This window comes from Pholcus phalangioides, unplaced genomic scaffold (assembly GCF_987345545.1).
Source record: "Pholcus phalangioides strain wild (caught in Gottingen) unplaced genomic scaffold, Ppha-v1.0 ptg000002l_1, whole genome shotgun sequence".
NCBI lineage: Eukaryota > Metazoa > Arthropoda > Arachnida > Araneae > Pholcidae > Pholcus > Pholcus phalangioides.
In genome coordinates this window covers 4,619,274-4,645,344 of record NW_028301595.1, presented here as the reverse complement: position 1 = coordinate 4,645,344, position 26,071 = coordinate 4,619,274, and the positions used below count along the sequence as shown (strand labels likewise).

Genomic DNA, 26,071 nt, shown 5'->3' with positions numbered 1-26,071 from the left:
GATCGGCTCACATTTGCACCTCGAAGTTTGGAACCGCAAAAAAACCAACTTCAGCCAACCAACACTGTGGCGACGGTGGGGTTCAAACCCGAGTCCTCGCAATGCGAGTCCGTCACTATGACCACTCGACCACCACAGCGGCTTTTATTTTAGCTGGGGAAAATTATTGTGGTGGCAGGTTTTTTTTGTTAGTATAGTGGCGCCATCTTTTGTAAAAATTAGGAACGGTGACGTTTCCAAGGGTGCCGTCTTTTAAGGTGCCTTGATAAGGCCGGTATTACACTATAAAAGTTTGATAAAAGTCCTTTTATAAAACTTGAAAAATGCAGCCAATAAGGTCACAGGTTGCATTTTCTAGAATGTAGCCAATAACCTTATTGGTTAGATTTTTCAAGTTTTATAAAAGGGATTTTATCAAACTTTTATAGTGTAATACCGGCCAAAGGATATAATGCTATTTACACACACAGTGGCTATTATTTTAGTTGTTCCCCTTTTTCAGTTTTCAACTCAGACAACTCTAGTGCAGTAGTGCAAAAAAATTCCGCCAGTTGAAATATTCAATGTCGAATCACAATTATTAGATCTCAGACATTGCATCCGGTTATTTTAGGCAATAATGCTAGCTTTGTGAAAATTGAAAGAAATTAAATTTACTAATTTAATATTCCTCATCAGTAAAACGAAAAATTGATCATCGTCTGGAAAGACTAAGATGACCATACGTCCCGTATTTCCCGGGACAGTCCCGGTATTTTCTGTTTTTTTGGTCGTCCCGACTTTTTGGCAAAAGTGTCCCGGGGCTATATATGAAAATATTAAACTCCCACATTTGTCTTGAACGTTTGTTTTTCGTAGAATACATTTTAATCCACTGCAATTTGCAGCGATGCATCATTTCCCGCCATTTTGATTTTTCCGTAATTTCAACAATATTTGGCAACTTTGTTTGGTTTTGGCAATAATTGGCGATGTCCCGTATTTTCCCGTGTTTGGAATCCCAATAGCCCGTATTTATCTCGAAGAAATATGGTCAGCTCAGGAAAGGCGTCTGTAGAAATCAGCAGACAGAAAATATTACGGGTGGAAAAGAAGTACGGAAAAACAAAACTAAACCCATCACATGAGATTATCTCAATCGGCTACGTCATCATCATCATGGCGAATGTCATCGATAACAAATTGAACCTCAGTGTTTTACAACGTCTAGACAACAGCATTACAGCTATAGTTGATAGTGCTAGTCAAGTTGCTTTGTATGGTTTCTCCAATGAAAATCATGAATGGGTGAGGCACCGTAATTATTAGATCGTATAATTATATTATTTATATCGTACATTGTATTGCACTGGCTTAAAAAAAAACCCCCAATATCTCTTATAACAGTAATGCCCGTTAAGTTTTTATTTTCAATATGAATTTCTTTCGATTTCTAGGAGAAGACTGAAATCGAAGGTGCTCTTTTTGTTTATATGAGGTAAAGTTTTTTATTTTGTTGCTCATGGTCTTATCCTTCCTATGGTCATTATAAGTCGTTATAAACGAATTAATGTTGTGTATTAACTACTGAACGAAACGTTCACAATTTCAAAGTCCTAGTGGGTGATCATGTTACAGTAATGTCCTGAAAGAAAGCTAAGAGGTTTTTCTTGTTGTGCTCATTGATAATAACTTCATAATTATAGTTGTCCAGTATAATTCTATGGTGATTGTAATGAAGTGAAATATGAAAACTTGTTGTTGAGTCAAAGGTAGAGGTATGCTCAAGCTACTTCAGGGTCTGAAACATTTCAAATCAGTCACGTTGATGCTGTGTTCATGGTATGATTGGGCCCTTTTATGGAGGGATGTTATGGGGGGTGCAAGGGTAGCTCTACATAGCGCAATGTACATGCTTACCAGGCCTGGACAAATTACCAAAAAAACTAGGTGCCAAAAAAATGTACTGTTAGAAAAAGGCCCAAAATAATGCTTCTTTTGACTTTTTCAGAGCATAGTGACTCTATTTCTGTGAAAACGGAGTGTAATTATCTTTATGGACGGCAAGACCGTGGGTTGCAATTTTAGTACAACCCAACACATAACATAGGGAAATAAAGTTTTTTTTTAACGCATACTTGTTTTTCTTCCTTCCTTCTTCCACGGCACAGCAGCCTAGTAATATACATTGGAAATTAAATAATCCTTAGGGCATACATGTGTAATAATCCACTTATCCAGTTGGCCCCCTCTCGATAGGAGGCTCAAAAGTAGAGAGCAATGTAGGCATGTGTAGTGCTTTCAATGACTTTTTCGCGTCGGTTTTTAATGGAGATAATGATATTCGATATACGGGTGTTGCATGGGGTAATAAAACGCTCAACGATATTCAAGTGGAAGACGTGGAGGTCCTAAATCTTCTAAGAAATGTATGTGCAAGCAAAGCACCAGGACCAGATGATATCTATCCCAGGGTTCTCAGGGAAGGTGCTAATGAATTGTTGGGGCCAGTCGCACAGATATACAGGAGTAGTGTTGCTGAGGGTATCGTCCCGAGAGATTGGAAACTGGCTAACGTTGTTCCTATATTTAAGAAGGGTAGTAGAGAAGTGGTGTCTAATTATCGTCCAGTGAGTTTGACGAGCTCCCTCGCGAAAATTTTGGAAATTATCATCAAAAGGCAGTTTGTGAAGTGGATAGACGAGAATAATGTATTGTCGGATAATCAGCATGGGTTCAGGAAGGGGAAGTCATGTGTAACTAACCTCCTTTGCTTCTATGATTACGTGACTAAGGCTTTGGGTAAGAGCAAAAATGTCGACGTGGTTTACCTTGATTTCCAGAAGGCATTCGATCGGGTCCAACATGGCAAACTCTTGAAGCGTTTACACGAGATTGGAATAGGGGGCAACTTGCTGAATTGGATAGAATCGTGGTTAAGAGATAGGTCGCAACGAGTTATGGTGAACGGGGAATTCTCTGGTTGGACAGACGTCACAAGTGGAGTTCCTCAGGGAAGTGTCCTTGGCCCCATACTTTTTTCACTTTTTATCGATAAACTCGATCAGGGTATCGATGGAATTACTAGCAAATTCGCAGATGATGTGAAGCTAATGGGGGTAATCGGGAATGAAAGCGATAGGGAGTTGCTCCAGACCAACTTAAACAAGATTGCAGCATGGGCAAATGAATGGAGCATGACGTTTAGCGTAGATAAGTGCATGGTCGCTCATTTTGGTTCGAACAACCCACGGTTCTCTTACGAGTTGAATGGTGTCACTATCCCAGATGCACTAGAGTCACCGATTTGGGAATTCTCATTGACGAGCGACTTAAGTTTTCTGAACATTGTTCAGCGGTTGTCAAAAAATCGAATAGAATGCTTGGTCTCATTTTCAAAAAGGTCTCTTCGCGTTCTCCTAAAGTCATTCTTCCGCTTTTTCGAGGCTTAGTTCGTCCTGGACTGGAGTATGCTGTAAGGTTTTGGAGACCATACCTACAGAGGGACATAGACTTGGTTGAAGGGGTGCAGAGAAGAGCTACGCGTGTCCTTATTGGCACACAGGGCTTGAGTTATGAAGAAAGACTTCATTTTTTGAATATGTTTACATTGGATGAACGCAGGTGTCGAGGAGATATGATCGAAGTGTTCAAAATTTTCAATGGGATGGATAGGATGGACCATGAACTTTTAGTACACCGCCAATCGACTGCTTTTACAAGGGGACACCAGTATCGATTGGTGAGGGACAATGCAAGGTTATGGTGTCGCAGGGAATTTTTCTCCAATAGGGTTGTTAATAAATGGAATAGCTTACCCCCGGAGGTAGTAAATTGTAACACAATTGACACGTTTAAAAAGAAATACGATAAACATGTTGGGGTAAATCGGGAAGCTATCCATTCTTAGAATAAGACAACCATAAGTATTCTTTATGGGCATTGTATAATATTTTATCATGTGTATATATTGTTTGTAATTTGTGTTAATTGCATTTTTAATTGGGTTGCTGTATTTTTGAAACATATGACAACCATATTTTTATGGGCATCTTTTTATCAGCCACCTCGTTGGGCATTTTGCCTGTTGTGGTGTTGTATTTGTATTTGTATTTGTATTTAAGAAATTGAAATAACCCACGTGCATGAATTGAATGGATGGTACACTGATAGCACTGAATTTATTTTTTTAATCATGAAAGTGCAAAATTAAAATTCCCCGGAAAAATAAATTCCACAGGATTTGAAGTTGCTAGGCCTTAGCCTAACAGAAGCAGTAAAACACCTCAAAACAATCGAAAAAAATTGGTGCTGAAACCCAAATAAGTGCTGAATACGCAGCACCACAGCGCAATGAAAGCAGAATGACACAAAGTTCAATGCCATCGAGCAGAAAGCATTTCATCCAATCCCTAACATACCTGCGTGAGAATGAAACATAAGAGGGATAGGTAGTGAAATTGCTACAGCTATAACCATGAATGTGATTTTGCTTTTACTTTGTCATGATCCTTTACCACAGAATAATAAAAAAAATCAATAAAAAATGCAACGGTTTACCGCAGCATTAATTTATTGGAATATGTGTGAATTAATAAATGATAGGATGGTCCAGATAACCATTACTATTGTTAAATTGATGCACCTAAACCACGTTTGATTAAATCTAAAAAAAAAAAATGTAATTTTTTTTGACATTGTTTCACCCTTTTTTAATATTTCACTAAGTAGGTTTAAAGCCCTAGCAGTCAAAGAAGATAGTATAATCAGGTTGGAGCAGACAAGCACAGAGAAAATGACAAAAAGTTTCTAAGGTGTCACATTTGGTGACTTTCTGTGGGGTATCTAAAGTTCATGCCACACACCCACCCCCCTTCTTACATGTTCGCATATATGCTGTTATAAATTTTGAAACAGGCGCCAATACCAATTTTTTAGTCGTTATGGTGACCTGGCACGTGAAATTTATCTAGCCTGATTTATCCAGAACCTGATTCTGAACCTATGCTGAAGAAAAAGTAAATTCCCAGTATATGGTATGTTTGGTGTACTGCTGTTCTACGACTACTACATTTGCCCGCTATTAGACATTATGCTGAAAAACAGCATACCATCTAATGGGGGGAGGGGACAACTAGCATGCCATGAAATTTGAGTTTTGAATTCCAGAAAATTCTCAAGTACAGTAGAACCTTGATTATCCAAACACATTGGGACCGAAGGGGGTTCAGAAAAGTGAAAAGTTAGGTGAATCGATTTCTCAAAACTAATTCGATAACGCAAAGATATATATTGAAATTTGGCAACAAATAATACTCCTTCCTTCGGCAAAAACCGTGATAAGAACTTTTTGTTGTCAAGAAGACACACTCCTCCCTCTCATTAAGGCACATCCATAGGGTTAAGATGAATTCATCAGACGAAAAAAGAAAGCTAGCTAAATCTGCTCTTATTCACACGTTTTTTTGCTTGCCAATCATTTATAACTACATAAACTTTACCCGGATCTGCTCCTGCTTACATCTATAGCTCATATGTACAATTGTTTGGAAGTGGATTATTGCACAATAGCCCCAAAGCAGAATGTGCCAAAATCGGTGACGTATGATGCAGAACAATTACCGCTACTGCAGAACAATTTGGAAGAATTTTAAGAGAAAGTGCAAAAAATACTATTACATGTATGGGATTTTTACCGCAGAACATTTCCAGTCAGCCGAGGGCTCGTCGCAGAACAGTGCTAAACATTCTGCTTTATGGCACAATAGAAGAAAGGAAGCCATCCGGTTGGAGATAAGAGGATTCAAATTCCACGAAAATACCAACTGGTGAGCATCATTGACTGTAGAAAACTGAAAATGAGAGAATGAAAAGATGTTCGGTTGACCGAGTTGTTCAGAAAATTGATGTTTGGATAAACAAGGTTCCACTGTATCTGGAGTCTAAGAATTAATTGAATGAAGCAGCTATAGTATAATCCCTTTTTGTTGATGTAAGTGCCGTTCTTTCTCTTTGCAAAAAAAAATTTCCAAAAGCATGAGAAGTCGACAAGAGTGGAACAAAGACATGCTTGCGAAAGTCTTGCTTGTCAAAGAAAAAAATCAGCAAAAAAAAAAAAGAGAGAGAGAGACAATACTATTGCTGTTAAAAACAAAAATATGACGATAAAAAAATGAACGATAAAAATAATAAAACTTTAAATTGATGCAATGGTCCTTCCTGATATATACTGTGAAAGAACATGTTAAATGGGAAAACACAATTTAAACTGGAAATCTGTATGAGTATTGGTAACAGTTGGGACCACAAAAATAAGACGTATTAAGCGGGAAAACATCCTAAATGGAAACGTTATAAGCAGAGTCGCCACTGTAAATAAATATTGTCAGGAATATAAAATTGTTTTTAAATAGTACAACTGTCATGACAGAAAAGTCTCTCTGGGTTTAGTCAAAAATTATCTGTGGATTCAATAAAGACATGTTTGTTAGATTAAAATCATAAAGGGTATAAGGTCAGGATTACGCTATAAAGGTTTGGTAAAAGATCTTTTGTAAAACTTGGAAAAAAAACAACCAATAAGCCTATTGATTACATTCAATTGACTTCCAGTACTACACATAACAAGCATGGAAACAAACTTCACGTTCGATTCACAACGTACACACATATTCCAACATACAAATACGAGGCCGTAACAGGCAAAATGCCCAACAAGGTGGCTGAGAAAAAGATGTCCATAACAAATATGAATGTCATATTTCTAAAATACAGCAATGCAAATGGAAAATACAATTATAAAAACTGTATACATAAAATAATATATAATGTTCATAAAATGTATTTATGGTTGTCTTATACTAAGTATGGATAGCTTCTCGATTTACCCCAACATGTTTATCATATTTATTTTTAAACGTGTCAATTGTGTTAGAATTTACTACCCCGGGGGTAAGCTATTTTCCATTTATTAACAATCCTATAAATATGTACCAATTCGTTAGAAGTTCCACATAGGAATATGGACAAGGTGCATATATGGCTTAATGATGCTTAGTAGTAGTAGTAATCCAGATATTCCCATACCTCTGACAATAATCAGAGGTAAGGGAAAAGGCATCCGTAATTATCATAAAATTTACAGCATAATTTCACCCTCTTCAGTGTCATTTATGCATCGCCTGTTTGAGAATATGGTTCCAAACTTTTTTTTAAACAAAAATACCTCAAATCATACTTTTCCGCTGTGTAAAACTTGTTTTCTGAATAGACTCCATGTATTTATTTAATAAATGAGTTGTTTTTTAACACAAATTGTTTTTTTAAGATTGTTTTGTAAATTTTTATCAACAAATCGTTCATTTGTTGATTTATTTCATTATTTTAGATCAAAAAAGCCTCAGCATGGGTTTGTCATTATAAACAGAGTGAGCACAAAAAATTTTGTTGAACAAATCACAAATAAATTGGAATTCCAAGTTCAGATACCTTTTCTCTTGTACAGAAACGGCAAAGGTAAAGCCTTCTGTTATACTCAGATGATTTTTTTTTGTTACCTACTTAATATTTATATTATCACAGGTCTGTCCAGCCAAAATTAAGGTCAGTTTTCCAGACCCTTCACAAAATAAAAATTAAACCGTAAATTTGGCATTTCTTTTGTGATAGATTAACTAAATTATTTTGCTTCCCACAACATTACTTATTTTCATAAAATTAATGATCATTTTCACAAAAACAGGACTCTACAAAAAAGTCTGGACAGACCCCTGATTATGTTTATATTGATTTCATATATTGAGATGTTATTGTTGCCAGTGTGCTAGGAATTTACTTGAAAAAAAAAAAAAAAAAATATATATATATATATATATATATATATACACACATACACTGAAGAGCCAAAAAAACTGGTACACCTGCCTAATATCGTGTAGGGCCCCCGTGAGCACGCAGAAGTGCCGCAACACGACGTGACATGGACTCTACTAATGTCTGAAGTAGTGCTGGAGGCAATTGACACCATGAATCCTGCAGGGCTGTCCATAAATCCGTAGGAGTAAGAGGGGGGTGGAGATCTCTTCTGAACAGCATGTTGCAAGGCATCCCAGATATGTTCAATAATGTTCATGTCTGGGGATTTAGGTGGCCAGCGGAAGTGCCTAAAGTCAGAAGAGTGTTCCTGGAGCCACTTTGTAGCAATTCTGGACGTGTGTGGTGGCGCATTGTCCTGCTGAAATTGTCCAAGTCCATCGGAATGCACAATGGACATGAATGGGTGCAGGTGATCAGACACGACGCTTACGTACCTGTTGCCTGTCAGAGTCGTATCTAGACGTATCAGGGGTCCCATATCACGCCAACTGCACGCCCCATATCGTCACAGAGCCTCCACCAGCTTGAGCAGTCCCCTGTTGACATGTAGGGTCCATGGATTCATGAGGTTGTCTCCATACCCGTACACGTCCATCAGCTCGAAGCAATTGGAACCGAGACTCGTCAGACCAGGCAACGTGTTTTCAGTCCTCAACAGTCCAATGTCAGTGTTGTCGGGCCCAGGCGAGGCGTAAAGCTTTGTGTTGTGCAGTCATCAATAGTACACGAGTGGGCCTTCCGCTCCGAAAGCCCATATCGATGATGTTTCGGTGAATGGTTCACACGCTGACACTTGTTGACGGCCCAGCATTGAAATCTGCAGCAATTTGCGGAAGGGTTGCTCGTCTGTCACGTTTAATGATTCTCGTCAGTCGTCATTGGTCCCGTTCTTGCATGATCTTTTTCCGGCCGTAGCGATGTCGTAGATTTAATTTTTTACCAGATTCCCGATATTCACAGTACACTCGCGAAATGGTTGTACGTGAAAATCCAAATTTCATCGCTACCTCGGAGATGCTCATCATCTCTCGTGCTATGCCCCATCTCTTGTGCGCCGACTATAACACCACGTTCAAACTCACTTAAATCTCGATAACCTGCCATTGTAGCAGCAGTAACCGATCTAACAACTATGCCAGACATTTGTTGTGTTATATATGGTGGCAACACGACAGCAGGGAGGACGCACGCATGTTGCTAATGCTCCGGAAATTTATTAAATTTCCCATTTATTTATTAATCATTTTTTAAAAATATTTAATTTGTTTGCGTCTGATAGAAAGGTATTTATTTCGAAGTATGTCGATGAAGTAAAATTAATCTATAGACATATATGATCTCTTTGCGAATGACGTCCACCGCGTTCTTGGTATTTATGTTGATATATCTGCTTTGATCAATCATAACAATGGTGGATACATGTTCAATTTGTGAAGGCGAAGTACTGAAAGGGAAGGAGGTATTTTCATGTTCTGGTTGTGAATCACTTATTCATCCGATATGTGTTGGAACCACAGACACAAATTTCAAAAAAATGTCTACTGAAATGAAACAAAAATGGCGATGTACTGACTGCATAATATCAGCAAAGATTGAAAAACGGGAAAAATTGGAGCTTGAAAAAATACATGATATCATTCGTGAAGAATGTCGAATTATGACTAAACAGATGGAAAAAAAATTCTCTGAAGAATGCAGTGTGTTGAAATCCGAAATGATCGAATTGAGAAAATCAATCGAGTTCAATGATGAAACACTCAGGGACATGAAAGCTGAACTATCGGAGGTAAAGAAAGAATTACAGATAATGAAGAGATCGAATGAGGGGTTGCGAAGTGAAAATAATGTTTTGAAGGAAAAAATCAAGAACATATACGATGAACTGGATAAAATAGAGTTACGATCGAAATCAACCAATATAGAGATACAAGGAATGCCGGAGGAAAAGGGGGAGGATGTGATGGAAATAGTGACTGAAATTGGTAAAACTTTGAATGTGTATAAACCGAATGATATAATGAAGCTACATAGGGTAAATTCGGTAAACAAAAATAGGATCAGACCAATTATTGTCCGATTTAGAGACTCCGCGGTGCGAGATGAATGGATCGAAGCTAGCCGAAGCAAGAAGGGACTAAATGCAAGTGAAATTGATGAACGTTATGGTGATTCAAGGCTATTCATAAATGAACATCTTACTAAGACTCTCAAAGACCTTTTTTATCACGTCCGGAAGTTCAAGAAGGATAACGACTTTGACTTTGCGTGGGTGAGGGACGGCAAGGTCTTACTGAGAAAAAGGCAGGGTGAAAAACTTCATTATATTCGTAACATAAATGACTTGGATAAAATTAATCAACAGCAGAATTCCCAGGAATCAATAATGTAAGTATCAACTCATCTTGCCTTGAAACATTCGATGATTTGGTGAGTTTTTCAAATAGTCCTGAAACTTTCAATATATTGCATGTAAATATTAGAAGCGCTCGTGAAAATTTTAATAATTTATTATTGCATTTAGAAAAATTAGTGGTTCCATTTGATGTTGTATTACTGTCTGAAATTTGGATCAAAGATCATGAAACTGATCTGTACAATATTTATGGCTATAATAGTTTTTGTGAATGTCGAAATAGAAATAGATCAGGCGGCGTTATTGCATATGTAAATAAAAAATATTCATTTTTAAGTACTGCCTTGAATATGAATACAGCTGAAGGCTTATATTTGTACAGTGAAATGTTAGATCTATGCATAATTTTAATTTACAGATCCCATGATTTTTCTCGAATGGATTATATTATTGAGTTCAGATCAATTATTAGCAATTTAGGGTATAAAAATATTATCTATACTGGAGATATTAATATGGATATATTGAAGTCTGACACGGACAGTGATGAATACATGAGTCTCATGTCTGAATTTGGTTTTTTATCATACATAAATACACCAACAAGAAAGTCAGCGTGTTTAGATCACGTTTTCATTCGAAACGCGAGGTTAAATTATCGATTTGAAACAGCAGTATCAAAATTAGAGATAACGGATCATTTACCACTGGTTATTAAATGTAATCTTGGAACTGATACAAAACTTTTAAATAATAATCAAAATAATAAAAATCGGTTTTGTCAAAATGTGGATTATGATAAGTTTGAAATATGTGTAAAAAATTATGAATTTGATGAAAACATTTTCAATGTGACTGATGCAAATGTATTATATGACAAATTTCTTGATATTGTGTTTAGGCATCGTAATTTCTGGACAAAACAGTCTAAATGCAAAACAGGAAATAATTTGAAAAGTGAATGGATTACATATGAATTGAAATGTATGGTCGATACTAAAGAAAGACTTTATAAAGTTTTTAAACGAAATCCTTCAGATCGTGATAAGGAAAATAATTACAAAAACTATAACAAACAGTTAAAAAAGAAGCTAAAAGCTGCAAAGGATGCTTTTTACTATAATAAATTTATAAAATGTGGTAACGACGTCAAGAAACAATGGAAAGTTACTAATGATATCATAAATCGAAAAATAAATAAAATAGTACTTCCAGTAAATACTAATCCTGAAACAGTGAATGAAATGAATGAATTTTTTATCAATTCTGCAATAACTGAAGATTCTGAGTTAATAGATGAAATAGAGCTTCTAGTACCAAACCAGTATAATTCTATAGTTGTTACTGAGATAGAGGAAAGGAATGTAAAGAATTTAATAAACATACTTGAGAATAATAAAGCGGTTGGTTATGATGGAATCACTCCAAAAATGCTAAAAATTGTCAGTAAATACCATTTGAAGTTTATAACCCACATTATAAACTCTTCAATTCTCAATGGAGTTTTTATTGATAAATTAAAATGTGCTCTTGTTATACCCATTCATAAATCAGGTAATGTCAATGATTTCAAAAACTATCGTCCGATCTCTATTTTGCCCGTCTTTTCGAAAATTTTGGAAAAGATAATGAAACACAAAATTATAAATTTTCTAAATCAATTTAATTTTTTTTCGAGCAATCAGTTCGGTTTTCTTGGAAATAAGAATACTGAGATGGCAATTTTGAAATTTTCAGCAAAAGTATATGAAAGTATTAACGAGAGCAAAAGAACCCTTGCTATGTTTTTAGATTTAAAAAAAGCCTTTGATAGTGTCGATCATCCAATTCTTATGCATAAGTTATATTGTTCAGGTCTGAGAGGCAACACTTATCACTGGTTTAAAACTTATCTGTCAAATAGAATGCAAGCAGTTAAAATAAATGATACAATAGGTACATACAGGATTATTAAAACTGGCGTCCCACAGGGTTCTGTTCTTGGACCGATTTTATTTCTAATCTTTGTTAATGATATCAATAACCTGGATCTACATGGTGATTTGATTAGCTATGCCGATGACACAGCTATTGTTTTGTCAGAACAAACGTATACCATGCTGAAATCTGATACTGAAGAAGATTTAACAAAAATTAACACTTGGTTGAGGCATAATAAGTTAACCTTGAATCTCAACAAAACTAAATACATAAATTTTCAATTATACAATAGAAATATTGAAACACTTATAATTCGATGCCATGAGTTGGGATGTTCTGATGACCAATGTTTTTGTCCGATTGTCTCGGAAACTGAAGAGTATAAATATTTAGGAGTCACTATAAACAAAAATTTGAAATGGAACTCTCATGCAACTGCACTTAGTAACAAAATAAAATACATGAATGTTCGTTTATATTGCTTAAAAAATATTATATCTCCTCAATTTATTCATACACTTTATTTTGCTTGGTTCTACTCACTTATCCAGTATGCTATATGTGTTTGGGGAGGTGATTATGAGTCCAATTTAAATGTTTTAATAAGTGCTCTGAAAAAAACTATAAATATTATTTCCTCTCGTAACCCTACACCATCTGCCTATAATTATAAATCAGACTATAGATTTAATATTGAAAAATTGTATATATACCGAAGTCTAATGTTTATTTATAAAAATCCTACTTGGTTTGAAATCAAGCAATGCCCAACAAACACACGTCTCCGTCGAGGTTTTCAATATAATATTATACAACCTAAAAAAACATTAACCCAAAAGCAATTTATATATTTGGCTCCATTATATTTTAATAACCTGCCAAATGAAATAAAATATGAAAATAAATTAAGAGCTTTCAAACAATTAATTATCAATTATATTAATATTTTACTACAATAGGAAGGTACTTCTCGGCCCCCAGTATACAGTGTTGTGTCACCTAGGCCTTTGAAATATTTGTCTATTTCTATACTTGTATTTTGCTTAGTACTTGTTAGTAGCCTATATGAAAGTGTTTGCCACCACAGAAAAATTTATGTTTGTATACTCTGGACGGATCAAGCGATCCCTTGAGTAGAATACTGTATTTATATATTTATATATATTGTTTTATTTTTTTCTTCTCTTAATAATAAACTATTTATATATATATATAGGCATTGCCGACCGCAGCACCGTACTCTGATTGGTTCCATATCTCTTTATTTGCATACGCATGCCTATACCAGTTTTTTTGGCTCTTCAGTTTATATATATATATATATATATTTTTTTTTTTTTTTGCTGCCAATTCTGTTGTGTAAATATGCTTAAATATCTAAGTAGTGGTAATTATTTGTTACAGGAAATATATTTGGTATATGGTTTTACGAGCAAGATCATTGTAAGAAAATTGGCAGACTTCTCAAAGGGTGAGTCCTCAGTAATTTGTTGCAATTTTTTTTTTTTTTTTTTTTTTTTTTTTGAAAAGAGTAAATTATGATATTTCAAGAAAGTGTAATTGTAGATAATTTTCAATTTTCTTGGTTTTGCAAGTTCATGCAATGGTTCAGCACCTGCAGTTTTTGGTCAGATTTACATCAACATTTTTCTAAGATTTTTGGTTGATTAGGGAAGGAGTCAAATTGACTCCCAGGACTCCTTTCCAGCTGTTCCCGTTAGCTTTTTCTCTCGCAATCATAATGTGGTCAGGATTTTGTGGTGGCTATAAGGATCTGTCCAGCTGAAATTTGGGTCAGTTTTTAGATCCTTCTCAAGACTCTGGGTCTAAAAAATGGACCCTTCACAAAATACAAATCAATAAAACCATAAATTTGACATTGCATTTCTTGTCTGAAATATTAACCAGATTGTTTTTCTTTCCCTAAAATAAATGAACTTTTTTCACAACAATAGGACCCTATGGAGAAAAAAATTGTGTACAGACCCCTGGACTAATGCAATTGGGGTTTCTTCTCCCCCCCCCCCCCCCCACTCCCATAATTCAAAACAGATGAATTTCAAAATTCTTTGTCCAGTCATCATGATGAAAGAAGAAATAAGTGCATTGAAACATAGGAAGCATTAGATGATCGTTAAATAAAAATGTTTTTAGGTACTCAGTTCACTTTATTTTGTTGCTGCATAGTATAGGGTGCAAGCCTCTGCAACCTATGATCTGCGGGTCACTGAGTGACCGATTTCATAATTTCACGTGAACCACTTGAGTTCCGAAAATAAAGTATAATTATATTCGGGTATATATATTTTATATACCCGAAATGTCTTCTTAATACACACATTTTGGTTGATTTTGACCCGCAGCCAAAAAAGGTTGTAGACCCCTGGTATATAGTATTGCTGAGACTAGTTCTGCTTGAGGAAAAGCGTGTATGATTTGTTCAGTCTCTAGCTGCTGCTAATGCAAGTGGAAATGACTATACATTCTATGCAAATGAAAATCAACAAATGCGAATGAAATTTCAGATATAGGTATTTCGGAGTAGGTGCTCAAATGAGAAGAAAAACAAAACCCTATCTCACTGATATAGTCACAGCAAAAATATTTCAATAAATTTGAAAGGCAATGCCCACTCTTTCACATTTTGAAGGAAGCGATTAGGGCTGTGCAAAAACCATAAATGCATGAAAAGGGTTGCTGTAGCAGGATAAATGCCAGCAAAGGTGCCAATATGAAGAAAACATTGGGGGGGGGGCTGAAAGTTTCTGTTCATTCCATGTACACTGCTCAAAACAATTAGGGGAGCACATGGTTTCGGTTTTTTTCAAAAAATCAAATAAAAGTTGCCTAAATATAATTTTTTTCCTTGAAAAATATCATATTGGTTCATTATTAGCCAAAATGTTTCATTTTTACCACATTTTATATCCTTGGAGTACATTCTGATGGTATATCTTTAAATGACATGAGTGGTTTTTTTCAAAAAGTCTCATAAAACAATGAGTGGTTTTTTTCAAAAAGTCTCATAAAAGTGGCCAGAATATATATATTTTTTTCATATGAAGTATCTTAGTCATTTAAAGTTATATATAAAAGACATAATTTCTCATTCTTACAACATTTTCTAACCTTTGGCTACATTCTGATGCTCTGTCTTTAGCAAATTCATGAATAAGGATTGCATCACACATCATTTATGTGATTATAATTTAAGTTTTGATTCCAAAACTATACGATAAGTACTGATCAGAATGACTTGAAAATTTGCATGGATACTCCTGAAGCAATGGAAGTTTCTTTCGCAAAAGAAAAAAGTGCAAAATATGCAAGTAGATGATGCTGTACTTGGCGAGCAGTATAATCTATTTTGTGCAACCACATCATTTTGACACTACGACAGCATCAGTGTGTGGATAGAACTTCTATCAAGATGCACATTGCAATACCAGCAAAGCAGCTGCTGAAGACCCATTTTGACAGGATGCACCTTAACCCTTGCAACTTCTGGCTGTGGGGGTACCTCAAAATGTACCTCATAAACAGTGGTCAGATTAAGTGGTTTAATAAAGCTGAATTGCAAGAACATCCACATTATGGCCATGGCATACTCCGATTTCGTTGTTGAACAAGAATTTTTGTGCTTTCAACCTCATAGCCAGAACACGCGGTGGACAACATATTTAACATTTCTTAAGTAAGTTGTAGTTATTTGTTCAATTACTTCGTTTTTTGTGATGTTTCCATGAATTATGAAATCGTGAAATGCTATAATTAAGTTATCATTTTGCCATGACTGGCTATCGTTTCCATTCTGCAAGCAAATTTCCCAAGTGGTGGATGATGTCATTAATTTTAAATTTATATTATCTTTTTCCCCTTTACCAAATAAAATTCCATTTTTTCAGGAACATTCATGTTAATTTTCAAGTCATTCTGACAATCGTTCTTTTTTTACAGTGTTTTAAAATCCAAACCTTAGTTATAATCACCCTGTATATAGTAAATCATCGCTAATTAATCTGCATTATTTATGCTTCAATAAATACATTATATTCACCTAATTTTTATTATAGTTATTATTCTGCCATGACTGTCTATCGTTTGCATTTTGCGGGCAAAGTTCCTGCATGTTGGATGATGTCATTAATTTTACATTTTTAAGTATTTTTTCCCCTTTATCAAATAAAATTGAATTTTTTCAGGAATATTCATGTCAATTTTCAAGTCATTCTGACAATCGTTCTTTTTTTACAGTGTTTTGAAATCAGAACCTTAGTTATAATCACCCCGTATATCATAAACCATTGCTAATTAATCTGCATTATTTATGCTTCATTAAATACATTATATTCACCTAATTTTTATTACTTGCGAAATAGCTTCGTAATTAAGTATACTGAAAGTAACTGGAGAAAAACTTTTATATATTATATGATTGATAATAACATTAAAAGAATTTTCAAACACACAGTAATCCATTGAGTTAAGCAAAAAATAATTAAATTGCAAAAGTTGGTTTTTGTTAAAATGTAATAAATATTTATTGATTAATTAGCATGGGAATAGTGTTAATTACATTAATAAACATTTTATTTTAGTTAATTATTGGGAGTTTGAACGATTTTTCAGAAATTTTATTGTTTTTAATGTTAATACTATTTAAAACAAAAAACCGGTTGAAACCAAAAAAACCTGGTTTAAACCAAAAAAATATGGTTTTTTGGTTTTTTTCAAAATAACTGGGTTTTTTACCAATCCTGCCGATAAGTAACATAAAATGAATCATCCATAATTTAAAGCCTAGCAGGAAACGGAAGAAGAAAACTTCATATGCAAATCAAAGTTCATGACGTCAAAAACCAGAAAAAGGAGATAAGGGCAGAAATCGGGATGTTGCAGAAACGTCTGTTTTACTGCCGTAACTGTGAAATTCGATTGCGCAGTATTGTTTTTTGAGACAAGGTGACTTGAGGATGTCTCAACAACGCGATTTACCGGAATCCATGGCATGGCGTGTTATAGGCAGACTGGAATCCGGGCAAACACAACGTAGTGTCGCGGGCGCTGTTGGAGTCGCCAGAAGTGTTGTTGCAAGGCTGTGGAATCGATTCCAAGAAACGGGAAATGTTAGACGTCGACCAGGGCAAGGTCGGCCACGCGCCACTACAGCAACTGATGACCGGTATATACGGTTAACAGCCCGTCGAAACAGAACAAAGAATGCTACGCAACTGCAAAGACGGTTGCTCTTGGCAACAGGACGAAGGGTGTCCAGCCAAACAGTACGTAATCGGCTTCATGAGGGAGGGCTCTATGCACGTAGGCCAATGGTCTGCATTCCGTTGACCCCACGCCACCGTGCGGCCCGAAGAAGATGGGCTGCTGAACATCGAGATTGGGAGCAACATGATTGGAGCCAAGTGCTGTTTACAGACGAGTCCCGATTCAGTCTGGAGTGTGACACCCGACGTGTTCTGGTATGGAGGGACAGGGGGCACTCGAAATAACCCCCCATTCGTTCGTGAAAGGTTACAATACAGATGAGCTGGTTGGATGGTATGGGGTGGAATCAGCATAGGCGGATGTACGGACCTGCATATCATTCGGAATGGCACTTTGACGGCCCGAAGGTATGCAGACGAGATACTGCGACCTCATGTCATCCCTTACGCTGGAGCCATTGGAGATTCCTTTGTTTTCCAGGATAATGCCCGACCGCATAGAGCTCGTCTGGTGGAGAACATGCTTGAAGCTGAAACAATACAGCGTATGGAATGGCCAGTGTGCTCTCCTGACCTGAATCCAATCGAGCATGTTTGGGACATGCTCGGACGACGCATTGCTGCTCGACCAAGGCCGCCTGTTACTGTCCAAGACTTGCAGATTGCACTTCTTGAGGAGTGGAACAGTATTCCCCAAAGTCTGATCGATAACCTCATCGCATCCATGGCAAACAGGTGTGCAGCAGTCTTAGCTGTTCGAGGAGACCACACGCCCTATTAAAACTCATGCATCACGTCTAAACAGTACTTTTTTTATCGTTTACATGTAACCAAATTGTTGCCCTAAATCATCTTTTCATGTTTTTTTCCATATTTTCAAAGAATTAAAGCTTAATTCCAAATTTTTTTTTACGTCTTTTTTCAGTATTGCGCATTGATACGCGTGTACTATCCATTGTATGCCAATACGTGGCTGTCTCGCACGGTTTTCTTCGCTTTTTTGCTTGCTCCCCTAATTGTTTTGAGCAGTGTATATGGGACTCAAGCGCGTATGCAGGAGAGGGGAGGTGGATTGTATTGTTTATTCGTTAATTAATTGGAGAGGCTCGGCCCCCCTCACAAGCTCATTCTCGAGCTTCTTCTTTGAAACACCTTTATCTCAAATTTCATTTGCATTCATAGATTTTTGCAGCTGCTAGGGGACTTGCATATCTGCAAAGTTGTTTTAAGGCCACCCTGTATTTAGACTATACAATTTTTCATCATTGTAACAAATACTTGGTAAATGACCCAGACCCTTAACTAGGCTTAGGCAGCCGAGGAACTGCCCCGAGCTAAATGGGGGGGGGGGGGCCACAAGAAAATTCAGCCTATATTTATTTTACATTAATACCCCTTTCAGAGGGAGCTTAAAACTTAAGAAAATGGAATTTTGTGAAGGGTCCGGAAAACGGGCCTAACTTTTGGCTGGACAGACCCCTGGTATGGTTAAAAATTAAAAAAGTGGGTAAAGCTAGATATATAAATGACCACCACCATTGATACAAGTTGTGCTTTATAGGATGTCTACCATTATTGATAGGTCACACAAGTCAAAACAAAATTCATTTGTGTGGCAGTGGTTGGCTACACATGCAACACAACACTTTCCAGCATGCACCAATTTGTTAGAAATTTCTCAGAGCAGTGTTTCCCAACTTTTAGTCCACAGACTTCTGGGGTTCTGTGAGTACTTTGCAACCAGTCCGCAGGATCATTTTCTATCATTGCAATGAATGACACACTTTGTACTGTGAAATTGTAATTTGATTTGTCCAATTTTATAATATGCAAATTATTAAAAAACAATGCATTTTACATTTTGTGGAAGGGAGGTGATGAAATTAACCTTCTGATGCTACAGGGGGTCTGCAGAGTATTGATCTTCACTATGGGGTATCCGTGACATCAAAAAGTTTGGGAATTACTGCCCCAAGGGAATGTTTACGAGGTGCATGTGTGGTGTAGTAATGGTGGTCGGCTAAAGATAAATTTTCTTTGGTTTTCTGATTTAGAAGCATGTATATGAGTTGTTTCCAATAAAAAAAATCACAATAGTGAACAGCAAAAATAACTATATTGTCGATCTTCCTTGTGCTAAATCTCTATGAAATGTTTCATTTTGTGAGTAAAAAAAATCTATTCTGCCGAGTAACAAGTGTTAATTTGCCAATTCGCTGAATAATGTGTGTTAAATCATCAATGTTACAGAATAACAAGTGTTAAATTGTCAATGATGTACACAAGTAAAAAAGTCAAAGAATTTTCCTTTGAGTATATGGTAAACACTCTGCTTTACATATTTTATAATTTAAAAATTATCAGTTGATCTTCAGATTTACTGGCCAGTATGAACTTTATTGGATTGTAGTTGTATTAATATTATTAATACATCTAAAAAAAATTTTCAGGCTTTCTGAGATTAATATTCAAAAACAGCAGAAATCAGTAGACAAGCCAAAAACTGGTGATAAAACGCAGAAGAAAGAGAACAATAACAATTTCGAAAAAATGGATATTATGTCACTGCTTACGAGAGCTCAAGAAGAGTATGACAAGGTATGATACTAAAAAATATTGTGTGTAACAATTAGGATTTTTTCTTCTTCTTCTTACTATATGTATGCATGTGTAATCAATAGAACAAGCTTTGTGGTGGTGCTGTGGCAGTGACAATATATGCATGAATCTTTTTTTTTCCTTATGATCAAATTTTGACACAATTATTGTTGCAGCGATCCATGGTTCAAGAATCATCTGCCTCTAATGATAGAAGCAAGCAACAGCGTGGGATTATTGTGAAGCCGACCCCTGTAAGGGCTAACCATGCTCCATTATCAAATGGCTCATCATCTGTAGCATTATCTGTCGACTCTTTGTTTGCTCAAGCTGGTGATGGGAAACATGTATATCAGGGAAATGACCTTAATAAACCCAATGAAAAACTGATGCAAAACCAACAAATGACTATCAATAAACTTTCTGAAAGTGCAAAGCGTGCAGATGCTGGAGATGATATTATACAGAAACTGCTGTCGAACTCATCCTCAAACTCATCCATTATGGAGCACAAAGAACTGCCAAAATCAAATCCTAAAAAGATCATTCGCGCTAGATCTGCAACCTACAGTTCCTCAAACAGTCATCATCAGGCTGCTGCTGAGCAAGTCGAGAAAGATCTCAAGGAAAGGCTGAATATCAGTCCAAAATGTGTTCCTGTGAAACAGATTGCTTCCCAGGTGAAATCTGAACTCCCATCCCATCCCGAGCTAATTTTAGGCAGTCCAAATGCACCTAGAACTGAAGCTGTGGATATACCCATTCTCACTCCTGCCATGTTGGAGCTGTCCTCATCCGTACCCGATAGTCATGCCATACTTTTTGGAAAGCACAGCAAAGAAAATGTATTTGGCACTCCGTTTTCTGTTTCATCATCTTTACCTGGAGTAAGTATAGGGTTTTTTTAAGTAATGCTACATGAATTTTTTTTCCACAAATTTTGATAAGTAAATTATATTTCTCTGTCATATTTTAATTGACAATTACTTTTAACATATTTATGGCTTAAAGCAAAAATCCATAAAATTGTGAGCATCCCATCACCAAGAACAGAATAATGCATTGACACAGTATGTAAACACGTTTTTATTAATTCTTGATGATATAGGATAGGTAACAAAATTTCAGAGGGAGAACACAAGTGGTTTAAAAATTGCTACAGATCAATGGTGGCATCATGAATATCAGGGTGTAATTCTTTTTGTCATTAAGATCAAATTTGAAATATATTTTTTAATTACAGTTCACAAAATGTAATTTTGTGTAAATTATAAAGTTTATAGCCAAAAGTTTATTAATGTTTTACCTCGGTTAACCCAACAACTTGGTAGGTTGACTACAGTCGAATCCCATTTTAACGAATACCGTTATAGCGAAAATCTCATTTTAACTAACACTTTTCTAATCCCCCAAATAAGTTTACAAAGGAACAATGCTAGGTAACCTGGAATTCCTTTATAACGAAATTTTGTTTTAACGAAGTGATTCCTCCTGTCTCTTGGCGTTCGTTATAACAGGATTTGACTGTATTTGAAAGAAAGTGTTTTAAAAATTAAAAACTCTAAAGCAAATAATTTAGGATAGGCCTAGAAATAACCTGGCTGTGAGTAGGCTCCACGAAATAACCAAGAGATTATTGTTTAACACATCACAAAGATTAATGCAATGAATTTTTATTACATCAAGAATTTTGATCAATTCCATAAATAATCTGTTGCATCAGAGCACATGCTTTGTAAAGCTAGAAAACTGGGATGTATTTTTGACTGTAATACTTGTGTGTTTTCGTGTTAGGTGCTGGTGCTCTTTCATAGCTTTTTTTTCTCCTCTTATAAGGCTGGTCTGCCAAATAGTCCCCCACTAGCTCCTCCTCTCCTGTCACCTATGGACTTCAAAGTCACTGCAAAAAACAGCTCTCCTAATCCGGGAGAATCTCCACCAGAGATAGATGAAACATACATGTTACACTCCACCCAAAATTTTGGTGAGTTCATTCTTTTTTATGAGTTGATTTGCACTGCACTGTTTTCAGTTTATAGTTCTATATACACTGAAAAGCCAAAAAAACTGATACACCTGCCTAATATCGTGTAGGGCCCCCGCGAGCCTGCAGAAGTGCCGCACCACGACGTGACATGGACTCGACTAATGTCTGAAGTAGTGCTGGAGGTAATTGACACCATGAATCCTGCAGGGCTGTCCATAAATCCATAGGAGTAAGAGGGGGGTGGAGATCTCTTCTGAACAGCATGTTGCAAGGCATCCCAGATATGTTCAATAATGTTCATGTCTGGAGATTTAGGTGGCCAGCGGAAGTGTCTGAAGTCAGAAGAGAGTTCCTGGAGTCACTTTGTAGCAATTCTGGACGTGTGGGGTGTCGCATTGTCCTGCTGAAATTGTCCAAGTCCATCGGAATGCACAATGGACATGAATGGGTGCAGGTGATCAGACACGACGCTTACGTACCTGTCGCCTGTCAGAGTCGTATCTAGACGTATCAGGGGTCCCATATCACGCCAACTGCACACGCCCCATACCGTCACAGAGCCTCCACCAGCTTGAACAGTCCCCTGTTGACATGTAGGGTCCATGGATTCGTGAGGTTGTCTCCATACCCGTACATGTCCATCAGCTTGAAGCAATTGGAACCGAGACTCGTCAGACCAGGCAACGTGTTTCCAGTCCTCAACAGTCCAATGTCGGTGTTGTCGGGCCCAGGCGAGGCGTAAAGCTTTGTGTTGTGCAGTCATCAAGGGTACACGAGTGGGCCTTCCGCTCCGAAAGCCCATATCGATGATGTTTCGGTGAATGGTTCACACGCTGACACTTGTTGACGGCCCAGCATTGAAATCTGCAGCAATTTGCGGAAGGGTTGCACGTTTGTCACGGTTAATGATTCTCGTCAGTCGTCGTTGATCCCGTTCTTGCATGATCTTTTTCCGGCCGCAGCGATGTCATAGATTTAATTTTTTACCAGATTCCCGATATTCACAGTACACTCGTAAAATGGTCGTACGTGAAAATCCAAATTTCATCGCTACCTCTGAGATGCTCATCATCTCTCGTGCTATGCCCCATCTTTCGTGCACCGACTATAACACCACGTTCAAACTCACTTAAATCTCGATAACCTGCCATTGTAGCAGCAGTAACCGATCTAACAACTATGCCAGACATTTGTTGTGTTATATAGGCATTGCCGACCGCAGCACCGTACTCTGATTGGTTCCATATCTCTTTATTTGCATACGCATGCCTATACCAGTTTTTTTGGCTCTTCAGTTTATATTGTGGACAGTAGAGACAATTAATTTTACCTTTATTACCTATGGTATGTGGCCAGATGAAGGTTGACTGATCATATATCCCTTTTGCTGTTGCAGTAACAATTGTTATGAGTTGTGATATCAATGGCAAAAGAATTAACGATTAAAAAACCCAAAAAGGGTTAATCTATCAAAAGAATCATCATGAATATGGTGTTTTGCTGAATAAACAATGGTCTGAAGCTGAAAGCAACTCCTAGCTAAAATTTAAGAGTTTTGTCATGACATTTACTCAAGGAAGGCTTTGAAAAGAACATTTCATGGAGTTTCCATCTGATTCTATTTGCAGAAGAATGTGATGATTCTTTCAATAAAATTTCTGATGAGGAGTTCACTTTAAGCCAAGGTTGGTCCTACAAATTCAAGAAGTGTTATGTATAGATTATAGAGCTGGATATATGTATGAAAGAACGCCACCATCAGAAAAAATAAATTAACTTGTGATAGGCAGTGTTATTTTTTTTTCAAATTCCAGGATTGTCTCTATTAACTGAAGTGATTCCATCCCCTTCAGTTAACTGAGATTCTACTGTACTCACAATATCATAAGTACTGTTACTACTTGTGAAATAAATTATAAACTTGTTTAGAAAGATATTTTATTTTTTAAGATGATACAGGGACAATTATTGTTTATACACCATTTTTCTAAATAGTGTTTTTCATATTTCCTAGATGAAAATGACAGGGACCTCCTTCTTCCTAAAAACTTAATGCCAAAGATGAATAGTGGCAAGAAGTCATCAAACAGCATTGGAATAACACCATTAACAAAATATCAGCTGCGAGAAGCTCTCACTTATATGTTACAGGTACATATTATTACAAGTTCTGAAGTAATAATTCACATGAGGGACGAGTTTAATATTTTTAGTTTTAGTTTTCTTAAATTTGACTTGTAATAAGTAATAAATAATGTAAATAAATATATTTGAACTGGAATTCATAAATGGTGAATATAAAAAAAAAAGTCTAGCTTGTGTTAACCATGACTCGTGTACATCTCCTCTTATTGGTTTTTTTCAAAGTTTTTTTCTTCTATGAGCAACAACTCATTTTCTAGGAAAAAAGAACTTCACTCAGAATGGGTCCGAAAAATTTCGCTCATGTTATATTACAGTTTTCCTATAAGCACTCATAAAAAAGAATGTAATTTCCTATGCGGTTCAACAGCAAACCAAATATAGCTATAAAAATGTTCATTATCAGCCTTTATCTCCTATTAAGCAAATTCACCTCTATACTACACTCTGTAACAATTTTCAATGGATTAGGCCTAACAAAATTATGCTTATAAAGGATTTATTGTAATAGAAAAATAGAATCAAATTTAAAAATACTTGCTATGATAAATTTTCTGGTCGAAAAGGTATCATTATTGAGGGTATTGATTATATGAAAGTTTCACTGTATGAAGGATGATTTGCAAAAATTTATGGCTGAAAAAAAATTTAATTCAATAATTATTTTTATTTTGTGTAACATTTGTTCTGATCAAGATTTCTGTTAATTTTGGTGTTTTTCTTTTTTTTCCCAAGAATGATGACGATTTTGTTGATCATCTCCACGAATGTTATCTCAAAAGCCTGAAGAGCCAGTTGAATGGGTATAAATTGAGCTGACCATCATAGCTAAACATTTTTTTTTTATAGCACCGATCTATTTTGTGCTATCAATTGCACCAATCGCATTTCGGTGGCCATTGGTTTCACCATGCTTGTTTTTCCCTTCTGATTTTTTTCTCTCTTTTATACCTAGCATTTCTATCATCACAGTTAGAATGTGCAAAATATAATTGCTAAAGAATGTGTGCACTTAATGTAGACACAAAAATGCATTTCCATGCATATCCCATGCCAAATTCCATGCATATGTTTTAACTTATCATTAAATTGTTTTACTGATAATGTTTTTCAAAAAGTGAATTTTGACAGTTGCAATGTAGCAGGGCTTGACAAATCCAAGGCACCAGGTTTCCATTGTGATTAAAATATTGATATTAAAAGATAAAATTTCATGTGTTTTTTATGCTTTTGATTCTGAAGGCATTACTACAAAATTTTCAGAATTTGCCAGCATGTAGAGATTATTGAATCTGGGAATAGTCTAAAAGAATATTATTTTGGAATGTGTTTTTCCTCAGAAGAAGGAAAAAATGCTCGGCTTTAAAGTATTTGTAAATTTTTTCTCAATATGTCAAGCCCTGACATCGAGTAAAGATTTCAATCAAGTGAAATTCTAATTTTTTTGCATCTGAATATATCGTCGTTCATGATAATTTAAACTATGGATGGGACGAATCTTGTACCAGTATCTGGCCTATTCAGCCCTTTTGTAGAGTATTTCGGTTTGGCTGAATGTTTGTTAGGTATTTGGTCGAATATCTGTGCTTTAACAAATCCCTTAAATCATTACTATAAAAATTGTATTGGTGCCTAAAATCTTCTATATTGGAAACTGAGAAATACACAATTATTTTTTTTTCAAATTTATGTCAGTATATCTACAAACATACCAAAGGTGTCAATAAATTCTGGAGAAATAAGGAAAAAAATTATTTTGAACTTTTTCCCCAGGAATGAAAAATAATTCTTGGCATTTTTCTTGATTTGTTAAGCCGTAGTGTAAGAATTAAATTACTTCTTCATAGATCAAATGTCTGGAAAATACTAATAATATCAATTTGAACATATTGTTAGCAGCAACAAAAAATGACGGAGTCACTGCTATAGAGCATTGCTGATGGAGTACCGGGATAGAGAAGAAGAATAAAGGGGGCGACCAGAATAATAATAATG

The 26,071-nt window shown here is 36.0% G+C and overlaps 1 protein-coding gene across 1 annotated transcript; it reads left to right on the top strand.

Annotated features, from left to right (window-relative positions):
- The first annotated feature begins 1,145 nt into the window (after window positions 1-1,145).
- Window positions 1,146-26,071, top strand: LOC149089109 (uncharacterized). Its single transcript, XM_089237250.1, has 9 exons — window positions 1,146-1,287; window positions 1,437-1,477; window positions 7,367-7,494; window positions 13,532-13,598; window positions 19,800-19,947; window positions 20,124-20,834; window positions 21,784-21,931; window positions 23,949-24,085; window positions 24,812-26,071. Exons 1-9 carry the CDS (start codon window positions 1,159-1,161, stop codon window positions 24,893-24,895), a joined length of 1,593 nt encoding a protein of 530 aa, XP_089093376.1. The 5' UTR covers window positions 1,146-1,158; the 3' UTR covers window positions 24,896-26,071.